The 19,555-nt window shown below is 35.1% G+C and overlaps 1 protein-coding gene across 1 annotated transcript; it reads left to right on the top strand.

Moving 5' to 3' along the window:
• Positions 1-15,272: 15,272 nt before the first annotated feature.
• Positions 15,273-16,247, top strand: LOC104851125 (olfactory receptor 7D4). Its single transcript, XM_010608283.1, has one exon. It carries the CDS (start codon positions 15,273-15,275, stop codon positions 16,245-16,247), a length of 975 nt encoding a protein of 324 aa, XP_010606585.1.
• The last annotated feature ends 3,308 nt before the right edge of the window (positions 16,248-19,555 follow it).

Below are 19,555 nucleotides of genomic sequence, written 5' to 3'. Positions count from 1 at the left end.
AAATGGCTTTTGCTATTCTAAGTCTCTTATGGTTCCAAATGAATTTTTGTATTCTTTTTTCTAGTTCTGTGAAATATAGTGTTGGAATTTCAATTGGCATTGCATTGAATGTATATAGCAGTTTTGGTAGTATGGCCATTTTCACTATGTTGAATCTTCCTACCCAGGAGCAGGGGATATCTTTCCATTTTTTTATATCCTCTTCAATTTCTTTTTACAGAGTGCTGTAGTTTTCAGTGTAGATGTCTTTTGCTTCTTTTGTTAGATTGATTCCTAGATACTTCATTTTTTGATGCTATTGTAAAAGGAATTTTTTTCCCTTATTTCTCTCTCAGTAAGTCTGTTATTTGTGTATAAGAAGGCTATTGATTTTGGGGTATTCACCTTGTATCCAGATACTCTACTGAATCTGTCAATTAAGTCTAGAAGTTTTTTGGTGGAATTTTTTGGGTCTTCAATGTAGAGTATCATATCATCAGCAAATAATGACATTTTAACTTCTTCCTTTCCTATCTTTATTGCTTTAATTTCTTACTCTTGTCTAATTGCTGTGGCTAATGTTTCCAGAACTATATTGAAGAGAAGTGGTGATAATGGGCATCTCTGTCTTGTTCCTGGTTTTAATATAAAGGTTTTCAGTTTTTGGACATTTAATATGATGTTGGCTGTTGGTTTTTCATATATAGCCTTTATTAAGTTGAGGCATAGACCATCTATTCCAATTTTTTGCAGGGTTTTTATCATGAATGGTTGTTGAATTTTATCAAATGCTTTTTCTGCCTCTTTTGAGAGGATCATATGGTTTTGTCCTTGACTTTGTTAATATAATGTATTACATTTATTGACTTTCGTATGTTGAGCCACCCTTGCATCTCTGGAATCAATCTGACCCGGTCAGGATGGATGATCTTCTTAATAATCCTCTGTATTCTGTTTGCTAGTATCTTATTAAGGATTTTAACACCTATATTCATTAAGGAGATTGGTCTGTAGTTCTCCTTTTTAGTTGTATCTTTCCCTGGTTTGGGAATCAAAGTGATACTTGCTTCTAGGAATGAATTTGTAAGTATAGCTTCCCTTTCGATTTCATTGAAAAGCTTGAAGAGTAATGGCAGTAGTTCTTCTCTAAATGTCTTGCAAAATTCAGCAGTGAATCCATCAGGGCCTGGGCTTTTTTTTGTTGGTAAATTTTTAATTACATTTTCAATTTCACTGACTCTAATTGGGGTGTTTAAAATGTTTTATCTTCTTTGTTCAAGTTTGGTAATTCATAAGTATTTAAAAATCTGTCCATTTCTTCTGTGTTTTCCATTTTATTTGAGTACGGGTTCTCAAAGTAGGTATTCATGATCCTCTGGATTTCTTTTGGATTGGTTGTGACTTCACCTTTTTCATTCCTGATTGCATGGATCTGAGCCTTTTCTCTCCTTTTTTTGATAAGATTAGCTAAGGGTTTGTTGATTTTATTTATTCTTTCAAAAAACATCTCTTTGTTTCATTTATTTTTTGTATCATTTTCTTAGTTTCAATTGCATTCATTTCTGCTTGGATCTTTATAATTTCCTCTCTTGTTTGAGCTTTGGGTTTTTCTTGCTCTTTTTTTTTCTAGGAGTCTAAGTTTCATCATTAAGTTGTTTATTTGAACTCTCTCTGTTTTCCTAGTGTAGGCATTCAATGTTATGAATTTTCCCCGTAGAACTGCTTTCATTGTGTCCCATAGATTCTTGTATGTTGTATTGGCATTCTCATTAATTTGTAAAAACTGTCTTATTTCTTCTTTAATTTCCTCTGTAATCCATTGATTGTTTAGGAGAGTGTTGTTCAGTTTCCACGTGCTTGTGAAGTTTCTATAGTTTCTTCTGCTATTGATCTCCAGTTTGATTGCACTATGATCTGATAATATACAGTGGATGACTTCAATTTTTTTGCATTTATTTAGAGCTGTTCTGTGAGCCAATATGTAGTCTATCTTGGAGAATGATCTATGTGCAGCCAAAAAGAATGTATATTCTGATTTTTGGGGGTGGAATACTCTATAAACCTCTATTAAGTATATGTGTTCCAAAGCTTGCTTCAGTTCTATTATTTCATTGTTGATTTTCTGCCTAGATGATCTGTCAATTTATTATAGTGGGGTATTTAAATCCCCCACTACAATTGTATTAGTGCTTATTTGCTTTTTCATGTTACTTAATATTTGTTTTATATAGTTGTGGGCATTTATATTTGGTGCATATATGTTTATGATTGTCAGCTCTTCCTCTTGAATTATTCCCTTTGTCTCTCTCTTAATGAGTTTTGGTTTGAAATTTACTTTATCTGAGAATACGATTGCTACCCCTGCTTTTTCCTGGGCTCCTGACGCATGGAGAATTGTTTTCCATCCTTTCACTTTCAGTCTATGGGCTTCCTTTTGCACTAGGTATGTTTCTTGTATACAACGTATTGTTGGATTTTGCTTCTTAATCCATTCTGCCAGTCTATTTCTCTTGATTGGTGAATTGAGGCCATTAATATTGATGGTTATAACTGATATATTCTGACTTATTCTTGTCATGTTATTGTCCTTTTGTTGACTCTTTTTACTTTTTCTCCAGTGTCCTTTTAGTTTCTTGCCTTGCCTATTTGATTTGGTCTTTTGGGCCTTATGTTATTGTGAACTTCATTGATCTTTTCTAGGATATTGTTTAGAATTCCTTGCAGTGCTGGTTTGGTGTTCATGAAATTTTTCAGGTGCTCTTTGTTGTGGAAGGATCTTATTTCCCCATCTATTTTGAAAGAGAGTTTTGCAGGATACATCAGTCTTGGTTGGAGGTTCTTTTCTTTTAGGACTTGGAATACCTCACTCCAGCTTCTCCTTGACATAAGGCTTTGTGTTGAAAAGTCTGCTGTGATTCTGATGGGCTTTCCTTTGCATGTGATTTGTTTCTTTTCTCTTACTGCTTATAGTATTTTGTTCTTCTTTTGGGTTTCTGAAATTTTGATTATTATCTGTCTAGGTGTACTTTTTTATCATCGTTAGTTGAAGTCCTATATGCCTCACTTATCTGCATGTCAAATTTTTCACTTCTGTTTGGGAAATTTTCTGTCATTTATTCTGTGAAGAGCTTTTTTAGGTCGTTTGCTTTTTCTCCTGTTTTTTCATGAATTCCTATCAGCCTTATGTTATTTTTCTTTGCATCGTCTAGAAGTTTTTGGATTGATTTCTCATGATCCCTTACTGTTTTTGAGAGACCTTTTTTTTTCATGGTCACTGACTGCGATCCTGTCTTCTATATCTGAAATTCTATCTTCGCAATCCTTTATTCTGTTGCGTACATTTTCAATAGAGTTATTATTCCCATGGATATCTGTTTGAATCTGTTTTATGGATTCCATTTCTTTCCTCTGTTGGGCATTCATTGTTTCCATTTCTTTCTTATGCTGAGTCTTCATGGCTTCTATCATGGTCTTGAGCTCATCTATTTTTTTGTCAGTTTCTATTCTAGAGTCTCGAATCATGACTTCCATTTTACTCATCATCTCTCTGGTTAACTGGGAAATTATTTCTGATTTGAATTTTTCTAGAGCCTGATTGATCTGTTTTGTTACCTCCTGTGCTATGGGTCCAGGGTGTCCTGTTGGTTCACTATCAGACTTTTCATCCTCATTTTTTCTACTGTTTGCCATTGGTGAACTGGAAATCTGTCTTTGTGTCTTGCTTAAGTGTTTTCTCATTTTTATTTTTGTTGTTGGGTTGTCCTTCTTTATTTCTGGGTATTACTTAAATCTTACTGATATAGTTGTATTTTAGCTTTTGAGTTTCTAATGACTCATAGACATCCTCATTTTCATAATATCAGAGAAAACAACTCTTTAAGTCAATCACAACCCTTTATCCCAATTGATGCATTCAGCAGCCCAAAAGGTTCAGGCACAGCTTGCAACCTGACCACTTGTGGTAGTCATTAATGTATGTGAATTAAATTAATATCAAGAAGTAACTCATAATATGTTTGCAGTGAATATATTTTTCAATATAGCATCTTTACCATTTAAAATGTGGGGTTAGACTGAGTTAGGATGAGAGGAGTAGCTAAGTGAAAGAATTAGAGCAGGTTTGAAGTGAATCCAGGGGTCGTAGAATTACCTTACTATCTTTACAAAGCTATTAACTTCAGGGGGGATAGAGAGAGTGCAGGAATAAGGACAGGAATATATCCCCTTAACAGCAACAGGCGCTTGCCTTCCCTTGAAGGTACAGAGCCATGAGTGAGGTAAAATGACTGGAGAAAAGAACATAAAGAGAAACCCCCCAAAAAGAAAAAATAATAAAAGAAGAAGTCTGATTTCAGGCAGTAGTTGGAATAAAAAGGAAGATGAGGGATGATATGGTGGAGCAAGAGACTGAGTTGGAGAGAGAGGACAGAAAAAAGAAATAAATTTTAGGGTGGAATGAGGAAAAGAAAAAAGAGAAAAAAAAAGAATTTGAAGGGCCTCTTTCAGACTATGTCTGTGTTCTCATATTATACCACATGTATAGCCATTTGCAGAAAGAAATGCCCTGTTCTCGGCTAGCCAATGGCAGTTCCCCATGACTGAGACTGAACTCAGTCCACAAGGCCTAACTTGAGTTTCCCAACCCTCAGGGTTGAACTCTACTCAGTTCTATTACAGGGTTCCCCTGCCCTTTCTTTAAAGATATTCAAAGTTGGGAGCTCCGAAAACTACTCTTCTTGAGAACCTATGTCTCTGCAGAGTTGGTCCAAGGACTGGCCCAATCAGGAGGTTTGAGAACCAGGGGGGATGTTTCGTGGGGGTGTTTCAAGGATGCCTGCTACCTTCCTTACTGGGTCTGGTGTAATGCAGTCCGGGAGGTCGCGCACCCACTGGGTGATCTCAGGCAGGCAGACAGGTGAAGAGATCCCCTGTGTGGTCCTTGAGTCCTTACTGGGTCTGGGATCATGCAGTCCAGGAGGTCATGCACCCACCGGGTGATCTCAGGCAGGCAGGCAGGTGAAGAGACCCCCTCCAGGGTCCTTGGGTCCTTACTCTATGATGGCTATTGTTAAGAGTAAAAAATAATGAATACTGACAAAGGTACATGGAAAAATAATATTCTTTCATAGCTTTTAGGAATTTGAGCTAATACAATCATTATAGAAGTTAATGTAGAGGTTTTATAAATGAAATTTAGAAATATTTTTTGATCTAGCTATACTTTCCTCAGTATATTCACAAAAGAATTAAAGGCACTATACCATCATCATAGATACATACTAATAATTATAGTAGTGCAACTCACAATAAATTGTAGAAACAGGTTATATGTCTATCAACAGAAAAATGAATTAACAATGTAGCATGCATATACAATGTAATTTTATTTAGTCATAAAGAAGAATGAAAACATATCATTTGAAGAAAATGGACAGAAATAGCAACCATCATGTTAAGCAAAATAAGCCACTATCACTAAGTTAAATGTTTTATATGAGCAACAAAAAATAAATAAATAAAATAAAGAAGACATGACTGGAAACTGGGAGTAAACTTTTGGAGATGAATAAAAGGATTAGAGATAAAGTGTAGGAAAGGGAGGGGGAAAATGGGATTGAAAAAGTTGTGGTATGTTATATACATGTGCCAATTTCCTAAAATGAACATCAATATTCTGCCTTACTAACATATAGTAAGAAATGAGAAATTATATATACATACAATGGAGTATCATCCTGCATAAGCATAATAAAACTTTCATTTGCAAAAAAATGGGTGGAATTAGAGACTGTCATTTTAGGTAAAACAAACAAGACTCAAAAGAACAAAATTAAATGCTTTCTCTTATGCAAGCAATCTAAAATTAAATAATAAAGATAAAACCAAACTAGGAAGTAGAACTTTAGAAATGAGAAAGAGCGTGAGGGCGAGTGGAGAATACGGAAAGAAGAAAAGAGGGAGAGTAATGAAATATATATTTAAATCTCATTCTGAACTATGAATGTGCATCCATAAAAATCTGTTAAATAATGACAAGACGCATGATGTTGACAGACAATTCAGTGGAAAGTGATATTTGTAGAAAAACCTGGTGGCTATGTTTACAATAATCCCATTTCTCTCTTAAGCATTTTAGATCGGTTCCTTTAAGAATAAGTGACAAAATATTATACAAAGTTTTTTTTTAATCCCTTTATTAGATTCATATAAATATGAATTCATGAGGAGTTCCAGGTATAAGTATTTTTAATCTCTATATGAGATTCAGCTGAAGGTCAACCTTGAGAAACAGAGATATACTCTAAGGACATAATTTACCAAAGCAGATAGCTTGGGTCCCATTTTAAAGACAATACATAAAAACTTTGTAAAGGGTACTGAAATTTAAATATAGAGAAAGTTTAGTTTTTCATGTAGAGGTCATATATACAAACTAGGTAGGTTTTCAGATTCTGTTGACTCAGTCATATCATTGTGATCTTCTGCTACTGACCGTAGGGCAGCAAACACAGGATTTCACGAGGAGATACAGGTTCTCTGAAAGGTGGGAGCAGGTTCGGCGATGACAGTCAGACAAAAGCACTCAACACCGAGGTGAAGTTTGCAAATGCTGCTGCAAAATTTATTTTTCAAAAAGCTTCCTTTATACAGATTTCTATTTCCTTATAGCAAGTCAGGGGCAATGAGCTGATCTCTCTAGGCATCTATTTCCGCTTGCTGAGCTGGCGCCTGCCAAATACATCATTATAGAATACATTGTGAAAAGTTAGCAGGAGTTTAAGCTTTCTTTCCATCTTAGCTGATAATATGCCAGTGGCCATTTTTTCCCCAATGAATCATTGTTTCTCAGATGTTTGACAATATATGATAATTCTGATGAAGTATCAGTAACGTTTGTAACATTACATGCTATTTTCCTGAGAACTATTTCCTTAAAAGAAATATTCTCCTCAAATGCACCTTCTGTTCAGTTATTATTTGACTGAGAAGGCTGTGTCCAAACAGTGACATTCTTATCCTCCGTATCTTTGGGTACATCTAATCCTTCTCCTTCTTGAAAACCACTAGGCATTTTCAAAAAACACAAACACACAGAGATCAATAGAAAATAAATCAAAATTGTAACAGAACCCATTGTCCCCAAGCTGCAGGCGAAGAAACCAATGATTCCTTCTTTGGCTGACTTTTAATGCGGTGCATGCCAAGGACCTCCAGGAGGCTTGACACCGAGGGGATGATACCTCAGATCCGGTTTCTGCCAGGTGGTCGACATTGTCACGCAGATTCCACTGGAGTGGTCGTGGCAATCTTCAAAAATTCCAGAATACTCCACAATTCATTAAAGACAAGCCCAAGGAATTAACGTGAAGATATGATATAGATGATTAAATAAAAGCCAGAAAGATAATGTAATGAAGGAGGTAGAATGTGCATCTCTGGATACAGGAACTTTACAACACAAGTTAAAAAAAACAGTGGTAATGTTGGTGAGACTAAGGTGCTCTGCTTTGCACGCTTCACAGCACACTCTTTATTTCCCTGTTCCTCAGGCTGTAGATTAGGGAACTCAGCCTAGGGATGGCCAGAGTATATAACACTGAGTTCACTGCACTAGTTTTGGGAGAATGTGTCATAGCTGAGTCAAAGTACACTCCAACAGCTGTTCCATAAAATAAGCAAATGAATCTCATGTGGGACCCACAGGTGGAGAAGCCTTTATATACTCCTCCCAGAGGATGAGATTCTCAGAATGGAGGAAGCAATTTCATAGTACAAGAAAAAGGGCACCAAGAGAGGGGAGAGAATAAAGCAGAGATCCTACCCCCAAAATACATAATTATATATTTGGTAATGGTATCAAAACAGGCAATATTACAATCTGAGAAGGTACACAGAAGAAATTTGCAATTTCCACATCCTCAAAGAAGGAAAAGCATAAAGCAATAAAATTGGGCAGTGTGGAATACAAAAGGCTAAATAAAAAGACACTAATAAGAAGGCACCTATATTGGGTTTGTGATGACGTGATATTGCTGGAGGTGACAGAGGGCCACAAACTGGTCATGGGCCATCACCATCTGGAGCATGTCATCCATGCATACAGATATGACAAAAAGAGACATCTCAGTGAGGCAGCCCTCATAGGAGATGACTCTGCTCTGAGTTTGGATATCCATGATCAACCTTGTTACAGTGGTGGAGATGAAACAGACATCAGCTGATTACAGGGTGAAGAGGAAGAAACACATGAGCAATTTGGAGGTGGGAATCAGAGCTCTGTGTTGAACACTACCATAAAACTGAAGACATTTGGAGATAACCATGTTCTTGAAGTGAGAGATAAATTTTTCTTTTTTCTTATTTTTTATACTTGAATGTATACTTTCGTTTTTCCATGAGTGTGAACAGTTTTTAGTCCTTATTTTGATTTGTTATATTTTTTTCTTTCATTCCTGTCTTCTTCACCAGCTTCCTGGTCCTTGAATAATCTTCCTCTGCCCTTTAGCATTGCTTCTAATGTATTTTTCTTCTTTTATTTCTCTATTTTTTCCTCTTATTCCTTTGAAATCCTCTTCCTTGATCATGAAATTGCTCTATTAAGTGAATGGACTTCAATTGTATATAATTTTCTGATTTATTTTAGCTTTTGTTACATAATTATCAATCTTGAAGCTAGGGTTAAAGGTAAAAAATTAAATATTATAACAGTTTGTTATTTTCTATACTGTGATTGATGCTATAGTTTTCACTGGTCACAATAAATTAGCCAAGGTGAGACAGTTATGATCACTAGTTCTTGCTGGTATGCAGATACAGAGATTGTCTGGGTGTTTTAAACTTTGCCATTATCCAATACCAGAAAATTAGTTGCTAGGCCAAACAGACAACAAGCTTTAATCCTTAACAAATCAAAGGGGCAAGAATTTGGTGCAGACTCACAAGCAAATGCCACTATTGTTTAGAAGACATCTCTGAAAACTAATCATTTCCTAAAGAGGTCATAGTGCTAGTAGCAAACCTATCTATCATAAGAAATTTACATGTATCAACACAGAAAATTAAAAAAAATACAGATAAACTCAATGAGAGAAAAAAATAAAATGACTTCTTTATCTTTGGCATTGGGAAAAACACTCATTTTCTGAGGACTTAAAGGTTCTTAGGAGAAAGACTTGGAGTACTTTAGAAATCCTCTCTGACTTTACATGCCTCTATAAAGGAGAGTGTAAAAGTGGCAGGAGAGATTGGAAATGAGACTAGGAATTAAGGTCTTTTCTTCACATGCTCTTGGTGAGTTATTGAGACAATTTGCCCCTGAATCATGAATCTCATCCTGGAAATGTGACAGTGGGAAATCTCAAGAGCTAAGACTGTCTCCCCAAGTGTGGCAGATCAAACCAGAAAGGAAACAGAGGCAGAACTGGCTCAACATTTTCTCTAGAGTGTAGAGAAGGATTGTGCCACATTGCTCAGACTGTTCCCTAAGTCTTAAGAGTGACTGCTGTCCTAATGCCTTATGGACAGCTGGGGCCCCACATTTTAACAATAGACATGTATATTTTTCAACTTTAAACTAAATTTCAAAGAGAGACCTATTTTTAACCACATTTTCTAATTCACTTGTAATTATTGGTAAAAGTCGTTAGATGGGGAACTCACATTACATTTACTCTGCATTGTCTAACAAGTCAGTCAATCAATATAAAACAGAAAAATACAACCTTGCCAACACAAGTAAAATATCCTTTGAAAGAAACATCATCATCATTTTAAGAAAATGACAAAGTATAAAACCTCAAAGTACAAGCATTTAAAAGAGACACAACCAGTGACAAGCAAGAGTGACAATTTTGGTCACTTAATAAAATTTAGAAATCGATACTTTACATGATTACCTCCTATTAATTGTTATCTTGATAGGACCTCCAATAATGTTGTGGGAAAATGAAATAGGAAATATATCTCCTAACATGTTAACTGTATGATATGCTGAGTTCTTGTTCTCTACAAATCAAAGAGTGAGTCCTAGGAACAATGGAGGTTAAAAGCAGGAAGAAATTTATTGATAGAAAAGCTCCTGAGGGACAGGAGGGGATCCTGAGGGGGTAGCCCAAGTACCCCACTTTACAGATAATTTTATAGTGGAAACCCACGTGGGTGCAATGTGGGCCACAGACATGAACATCCAATAAGGTTACGAGTGTGGCCACTCAGGTAATGGTGGTCAAATTGGGAAGCAAGGCATGTAGTAAGCGTGGATGGAAAGAACAAAGATTCTCCTTTGTTTCACCTTTATGCTAGCCCACTTGATGGTAGCCCTTTCTGACTGCCTATAATATTTCTACATAGCTCATGTATCTGTAATACAAAGACATGTCAGCAGCCTATCTACCTCCTCAAAATCCTGCAAAAAAGCTGTAAAAAACTCTCTTAGTCTGTAAAAGCACCTTTTTTGTTTTGCTCACACAGAGAGATCCCCCTAGGATCAGTAATAAGCCTGCTTAGACTGTTGCATTAAAGTCCCTTCTTTCCAACTCAAGAATACATAAAGAATTCTAAAAGTTTAGACTTCCCAAAATAGAAGACACAATGAAAAATGGGTGAATGAAATGAATAGACGTTTCTCAAAATGAGCACAAATAACACAGTGGTACCTAAAAAAAGTATTTTCCAACATTGGGAATTAGAGAAATGCAAATGAAAATAACACTGAGATTCCATCTTATTGCACAAAGAAAGGCTATTGTCAAACTCTCAGTAAACAAAAAGTTCTGATGAGAAAAAGAAATGGGAAAAATAAATACTTTTTTATTATTGGAGGGAATGTAAGATAATATAATCACAAGGGCAAACACTAAGGAAAAGTCTTAAAGAAAGGAAACTGCTATACTTCTTCTGCTCATTTGATTTTGCTATACCTCTTATGGCTATATTCCCAAGAGAAAAAGAAAGACATTACATTACGGTGATGCATTCATACTCATGTTTATAGCTTCATAACTCATACTAGGTAAGTACGCCCAACATCAGGTGCAGGGATAGAGATTGTGGTATATTTACACAATAGAGTACTTCTCAGCCAGAAGGAAGGATACACTTTGGACATTTATGGGTGCATCTTGAGATAATAATAAGAATTTTTAAAAATCAACAACAGAATGTTAATGTCACATAGTTTCTCTAACATGATGGCCCCAAAATACCGGTTATTTGACAAACAGTCCAAAACACATGTTAAGAAACATGGATGTGGATTCCATAGACATTGGAGTGTCGGAAGATGTGCAAAGGAGGGAAGGCAGACACATAACAGGGGAAAATGAAAATGATCATGATTTTTATGTATATGTACCAATTCCTCATTAGGACTGTAAATATGTTTGTGAAACATATACTCATAAAAATAAGTAAAATGTACAGTGACAAAAATAAGTAAAATTAAGACGTTTTAAAAACATAATGAGTTCAATTAATGATAGTATATTATATTCTAGAAAAATTCTGAATAGATATCAGGCATACTCTCCATAAAAGTGATAATAAAAGTAACGGAAGCACTTTTCTAGACTAAGTGATTTCACAGTTTATCCCATTTCTGATAACCATGCTGTACATGAGAAAAGCATGCGATTTTATTTCTCTGCCTAAAAGGTAAAATGGAAAAATAAAGGTGTTGAAAAAAGATTAACAAGAAAGGATTTCCAATACTTTGTATAATTGTGGGCAATAATCCATAAAATTTCCAAAGGTCATTCACAGTAGGTGTAACAAGGTGAGAATTTTCTGGAAAAGTTTCCATGAATTATGTGTTGCTTGGTGTAAAACTTGTGACTTTGAAATCACTGGAAGCTAAAATGAGTTTCTATTGGAGGAGATAAAATCATATCATTATCTGTTACCTCAACACACATAATATGGACTAAAATTTTTCCATTCTTTTTTCTTCTTTCATTCCCAAGGGAGCTGATTTCTTTGGAGACTGAAAAGATCATTCTACAGTAAGTTTAATTATTAGCTTTGAGATTCAGATCTTTAGAATCTATAGAGAGTAGAAGCACACAGCTGTAGCCACTCTGTGATCACCCTCTATGAAAAGGTAAGGAGTGTTCTTAGGGACAGAGCTTGTAGAATGGAAAGCTGCAGTGTCAGCCACAGAAGAGGTGGGCATGTCTTAGTGAGGGCACATGGAGGAAGAAGAAGAGGGGAAGAGAGGAAGACAAGGTAGGTACTGGGCTTCACCTCTAGAATAACAATCCTGTGAAATCCCCATATTTAGTCTGTGGAGGGGAAGTATATATGTTCTGAAAAACATTGGTTTCCATTGAGACCTGTCTCTACCAGTTACTTCCCTTCCTCTTCTCTGGTTTTAGAAACTGGAACCTCTGATGAATGAGTTATTTTTCTGGAGAATCCCCAACATGTCACCACTTTTTCTCATTAATTGTAGTCTCTGATGAGATTATTTTTTTTGTGTCTTGAAATTTTAATTTTTATCAGCATGTTTGCAATGCATAAGGTTTAGTCATCACTGGGATTTGGCACAGGTACATAAACCCATTCTGGTTCCTTTTTTTATCCCTTTCTCCTCTCCCTTCACCTTCCCTCTAACTCTTGGTTAGTTTTTCTTATGCAAAAAGTATTTCTCCTTGCTTCCTATGGTCTATGTTCACTTTGTTCTTAGTTCTTTTTTTTTTTTTCTTTTTTTTTTTTTTTTTTTTTTTTTTTTTTTTTTTTTTTGCTACCGGGGATTGAACTCAGGCCCTTGCACTTGCAAGGCAGGCCACCGAACCACTGAACTAAATCCGTGGCCCACTTTGTTCTTTAATTTAGTATATATCAAATCTCTCATATAAGATTAATCATGTGATATTTAAACTTGTGTGTGACTTATTTCACCTAATGCTATGTCCTCAAGGTGCATCCATTTTTAAGATCCAGTCATTTATTATTAACTACATGCTGAAAATCTATTATATATGAGCTGTTATCTATCTTGCTTCCGTTTCAGTAGCATAGGTCTATTATTTTCCTTGCCTGTATCCACAGGCAGATTCCTTTTTCTGATAGCCCTTATTTCCATATTATTGTACTTATGATTTAATCTTCATCTCTATACTATCATCTGCCCAAAACACTATGATGCCTAAAGCTTTATAACCAAATCACTTATAATTTACCTTTAGAGGTTTAGGGAAATATTGTGTGTGATTAAGGTTGGAAAGACTGTCTTTTCATTTTCATGAATTGAACACAAAGATTCTACTGTTTTAGTGAAAAATTTTTGTTGTTGAACACAGCATTCTTTGAGTTAGGAAAACATCTTTGGTTTCATTATGTATCCATCATCTTTACACAGATGCTTACTAGGCAATTGCCTATTAAATTTTGTCCAAATATATATGTCTGCTGTGACTGTTTTACAGCCCATATTTATTGATCCATTATTGTGATGAATTATGATAATCAGCTTATGTTAAACAGACTTTGTTACAATTGATACTTACGCAGAATCACATTTTCCTTTTAACAATATATCTATGACTTTAATTACCTTTGTTACATAGTTTTGTTTCTGTATTATTTCGTAATAGGCTGGGAAGTTTTATTTTTAAAATTATAGTAGACACTTTGATCTTGATATTTAATATATATCAAAATTGTGCAGAACGTACATTGTTACAGGCAGCATGTAAAAGTCTCACAAGACAAAAGTTAAGCAAAAGCTGTAACAATCACAAGCTTGATGTCTGGTAGGGAAGTCACACACTCTGTTCTCTCAGCCAGTGTTTCTTCCTCCTCATCTGTTATGATTGACAGCTCAACTCTTCCTACATTAGAGACTATTTGCCTAGCCACATTCTCAAACTGACCTTCACTATTGTAATTTTCTCCTTTGCATTAATTAAAACTCATTGGGTTTTTGTCTTGAGTAATATACATATTTACTTTTATAGTGTAAACAATAATTCTATCTATAGATCTTTTGAATATTTTAATTTTAATCAATACATATTTTGGCCATTAACTTTGCTGATTTTAAGAGTACATTCCCTGAGGCCTGGGATTTAGCTCATTGATTCTGCAGGCGCTCTTGCAAGGGCAAGGTCTGGAGTTCGATCTTTGATGCAAAAATAATGTACATTCCCAGTCCGGAAAATAGAAATTTGAGATCACATAATCACCTATAACTTTTATTTGATTTTAATGGTGGGTGCTTTCCTTTCCTCCTCTTATCTATGTAGAATGAATGCTTTTTTTCCCTTACTAAGAAGAATGTATCTGTCTAGAAAAGAAGAATCCATGGACATATTCAGAATTTAAAAGTGCTGTATGGTAGGTAAAAAGAGGTAACAAACAATTTGTAATCATTTGAATTCCTTCTAACTGTGACTTCCACAGTTAATTGAGTTATTGCTCAATGAGTTAACTAAGATATATTTACAGACATGTTAATAACAAAACTTATTTATAACATACTCATTGTAACACAGGAAAGAGTGGAAAATGAAAACATCATTTCATTGCATTTTGCTTTAATACTGTCATGTAGAGAACTAACCCTCTTTCTAGGACAGTGATGTGGTATATGTAATGATTAGAGTTTAAATTATTTTTTCAAGGTAACAATGATTTATGTTGGAAGACCAAGATTCTACTCAAGAAAGTCTGATTCAGAAACTCAGTTTTTAAATCATAGAACTTTAAAATACTTTGACAGCATTACATATCCACAATGATAGAATAAAAAGGAAAATATAAACAAGAATAGCTGTAAAGATTGCTCTTCTTTATTGAAATTTCCTCTGAGAATGACAATGTGCTTTTAACTTTTACAGTGTTTCAGTAGTAACCAAATTTTTAGAAAAAAAATATAGTACTGAAAAAACACAATGAAATGTAAATCCATAGAATAAAAATTTGTGTAAGAATCACTGTTTAATCTCTATTATAAAAGTAGAAGAACAAATAAGTACAGGTTGTTATATAAAATACATAGACATTAAATAATTTTATAAAAGTCAAATAAAAGCTAATCATTTCCATAAGTTAAAATATGAAAATTAAAACAAGTGATTAAGTGCTAAAAAGAATGAGGATATGTCTCACGAATTAAAGGAAATGTGAACCATTATACACATCTGAAAAGGAAATGAGCTACCATTTTCTGAAAGCACAACAGTGAGTGAAAGACATCCATGGAGGGATGATACTGTGGAGTGACAACCTAAAAATTCAATGGCTGCTCACTGAATGCTGCTCCTTCTTCCTTCTCCTGAAGATAAAGCAGCAACATGCGAGCAGCAAACCACACCGGACTACCACAGTTCCTCCTTCTGGGTCTCTCAGAGGATCCGGAAGTGCAATCCATACTCTTTGGACTCTTCCTGTCCATATACCTGATCACAGTGCTTGGGAATCTACTCATCATCCTGGCTACAACCAGTGACTCCCACCTCCACTCCCCGATGTACTTCTTCCTCTGTAACCTGTCCTTTGTTGACATTGGTTTCATCTCCTCCACAGTCCCAAAGATGCTTGTGAACATCCAGGAAAATAAGAAAGACATCTCTTATATAGAGTGCCTCACTCAAGCATTCTCTTTTATGACATTTTTTGGAGTGGATGACTTCCTATTGACTGTGATGGCCTATGACCGCTTTGTGGCCATCTGTTACCCCCTGCAATACACACTCATCATGAACCCTCAGCTCTGTGGCTGTCTGGTTCTCATTTCCTGGTTCATCATCTTATGTGTAGACCTGATCAATATTCTCCTGCTAATGCAACTCAACTTCTCTTCAGGCACTGAAATCCCTCATTTCTTTTGTGAATTGCCTCATATTCTCAAATTGGCCAGATCTGATTCCCTAATCAATAACATCTTTCTAAATGTGGTAACTGTCTTACTGGGTTTATTTCCTGTCTTGGGAATCATGTTCTCCTACTTTCAGATTGTATCTTCTTTAATGAAGATGTCCTCCAATGCAAGCAGATATAAAGCATTTTCCACCTGTGGGTCTCACCTCTGTGTGGTTTTCTTGTTCTATGGATCAGGACTTGGGGTGTACCTTAGTTCTGCTGTGACCCATTCTTCCCAGGCAAGCATGAATGCCTCTGTGATGTACACTGTGGTGACCCCCATGATGAACCCCTTCATCTACAGCCTGAGGAACAAGGATGTGAAGGGGGCTCTGGGAAGACTTTTCAGCAGAGCAGTCTCCGGTCTTTCACTGAACTGTGTCTTCAGAACGATGGGAATATTATAGTCCCTAAGGAAAACGCTGTGAATTATAACATCATTGCTCATTTGTCCCCTAAATGCCATATTAATTTTTGTATTCCCAAAACATCTATATCTTTGTCTTCAATATTTATAATTTGCTTTTTCTCAACTGTTCCACTTGTATTTTTTTAAATTTCTCTCTATATACATGGTGCATGGTGTCCAGTTTGAATGATTTCTTTGCCATTTCTGAGAATTTTAACATGATATAAATACTTATATCAAGTACAGTTATGCTTTTCTATAAAATAATTGCTTGCATATTAGTGGTCTTCACTATGACGTGGTTATAATCTTGTTCTTAACTGATGAAAGAAAATAAAGATAATCAGAGTACTTAGCATATCAGGATTGTTCTTATTTTACAATTATGAATTTACATCTCAAAGCAGTGTTTGAGCTATTTTCTCTCATTTATATAATATTTAAAGGGAAGAGACTAAGTTTGGAATGTGTTATCACTAGAAACTGATAATGAGCTTATATCCAATATATGCAATTTTCCATGTACAAAAACAGTAGTTAGATTTCAATGTGAAAAGCTGAAACCTATCTTTGAAGAGGGGTTTTACTGTTATATATTTAATGGGGTAATTCTGAGCTGCTGCTATGACTATGTGGAGTCTTCTGTTCCTTCTTCCAACCTTCTTTTCACTCATCTTTCCTACTTCTTTGATTTTTTCTTTCTTCTTTGAACTCTTTTTTACCTTCCCTGGTTCCCTCTGTTTTTCGCTCTCCCCCTTATTTGGATGTTTCCATTTGATACTGTTAACTTCCTCCATTTCAAATTTAAGTAATAAATAATGTTATAATAAACAAGTCTACTAAAAAATATCTTAATAATATTTTACTGGGTATTCACACAAACTATGCCTTTATTCACAAATGAACATGTTGGTGTTATTATGACTTTTAGCTACTACAAATTATGCTATAATGGTTATGCATGCAGAGTTATTTGTCCCTGTACAGTCATATGCCCCAGAATGATGATTTTGTCAATGACAAACAGTATCTGCTTAAGCAGCCAAATAACATCACATTATTTAGTACAGTCATATTATTTTTTGTGGATGTAAACAGAATGGTAAAGATCACCAGCAAAGCTTTTATCAGTACCTAACATGATTTTAGGCAGCAAATGAATATGCTCGTCTTTAATTACTAAAGTGTCCCAGAGCCAAACTCACTGCTGGGGAATAAATTCATTTTGTTTGGTTTAAAGCAGTATCTCATTACAACTGTGATTTGCATTTCCTAGGGAATAATTATCTACTGCAGTGCTCCATTGCTATTTCTGTATATGCTGTGTAGCAATTTCTTTTCAAGTCTTGCTCACATTGCAATAATGCACAGTGTACTTTTGCTTCTGATCTCTAGAATTTATTTATATATTTTGGATGCTTGAATTTTATACAAAATATGTTTTACAAACATATCTTCCCTCTGTGTTTCCCTTCATATTAAGGATAAAATTTATTCTCATTAACTGTATTCATTATGATGTACAGTAGATCTCTTAAATTATTCCTCCTATCTGCAATTTTGTTTGTTTTCACCAATGTGTACCTAAACACCTCATCCATGTCCTCTTGTAGACCATTTTAATTTCCATTTCCATGGTTCTGAAAATTTTGCATTTTACATATCAATTCTTGCATTATTGGTCTTTCTCAGCATGGCTTATTTCTTTTAACACAATGTGATACAGACTCATTTGCATTGTTTCAATTGAAATAAATTCCTTGCTCTTATGCCTTGTTAATGTTCCAGTGAGTACATATATATTTATTTGTCTGTTGTGAAATACTTAGTTTCCAATCATATATAGACTACCTTGAAAAATTATTATGTTTTAAAGAAAATGTACATATGCCTCGACATATAGATTTCAGTTGATTTAAACACAGGTGAAATGGAGGAATGGCAGGACTATGCAGTATTTATATTTTTTAATTATTTGAGTAAACTCAGTGTTTTCACATTGGCTACACTGAATTGCTCTCTCTAATACTTTCAATCCTCTCTTTTTAGGGAATCGACACTTGTTATCACTCATCATTTGGTAAACAGCTGAACAGACACAATGTGATATCTCACTGTAGTTTAAATTTGCATCCTGCTCTTGATTAGTGATATTTCCTTGCATTTAAAAAGTAATGCATTAGGGCTGTGGATTTGGCTCAGTAGATCTGCCTCCTGCCTCACAAGCCCAAAAGCCTGAGTTCGATCCTGGTAACAACAACAACAACAAAGAGCTAATGTATTAGGGCTGGGGATTTGGCTTAGTGGTGATTCTGCTTGCCTCACAAATGTAAGGTCCTCAGTTTGATCCTCGGTCAAAAAATATAATTGTATACTAGAATGGAAGGAATAATAATTTTGGCACATACACATACACAAATTTTCTGCAGATTCTGACACATTTACATTTTTAAATGGTGGCTATTACGTGGGATATTGAATTTATTCAAAAAGTTGTCACTGACAACTCAATGTCAATGTCTCTGACTCAGAAAGAAATATGTCACTTATTGACAGCATCTTTTTGGCTTTTCATTTGGGCACTTAATTTTTCATTTGAAGGCAGACGTACCAACAGGACCAATTTGAAAGAGATAGAATTGCTTCTGAATCAATAAGTCATCCAGCCATGCAAAATGGATGGTAAAACTAGAGAATAATTTGTGAATTTGACAGGAATAATCCTTATGCAGAGAGCTAGAATATCCCCAAGTAGTTGTAACAGATGGATCTTGGTTGGAACCATTCTTGAAAGGCCAATAAGTTTGGAATTTCTAATTTATGAGTAACAGCTCTGGCTTTGTTCCTACATAGTTTGTGATAAATGATAGATTTCTAAGTATTACTACATTAATTTGCTGTGTTAACCTGGTATAAATGTTTGCATAAGGAATAGTCAACACAAAGACATGTAAGACATTGTTTTTCATTATTTCACTTTCTCATATTAATTAAATTCCCTTCTTCCTTTCCCCTACTCCTCCCATTTCCCCTTCCCTTTGCCCCTGAGATGAAAAAATGGAAACAACGTCTTTGTAGATAGGGAGGGATGGTGGAATTGAAGGCAGGGTCGGGGAATGAGGAAAATAACCAGGATGGATTATGAAAAGGTGCAAATTTCCAATGATGAAGGTCAGTATATCATATACCTTAAATGCACCAATAAAATTAATTAAACAGTAATAAGAGATACATGTAAAATGACGTAAAATGCTATGACATTAAAATGCTTCATTATTTTTACCTGTTTTTACTGTCACTGATAAC

The sequence above is a fragment of the Fukomys damarensis genome, unplaced genomic scaffold (assembly GCF_012274545.1).
Source record: "Fukomys damarensis isolate Sample0158 unplaced genomic scaffold, DMR_v1.0_HiC HiC_scaffold_37, whole genome shotgun sequence".
Lineage (NCBI taxonomy): Eukaryota > Metazoa > Chordata > Mammalia > Rodentia > Bathyergidae > Fukomys > Fukomys damarensis.
The sequence above is the reverse complement of the archived record's forward strand: the minus strand, read 5'-3'. Positions and strand labels throughout refer to the sequence as shown.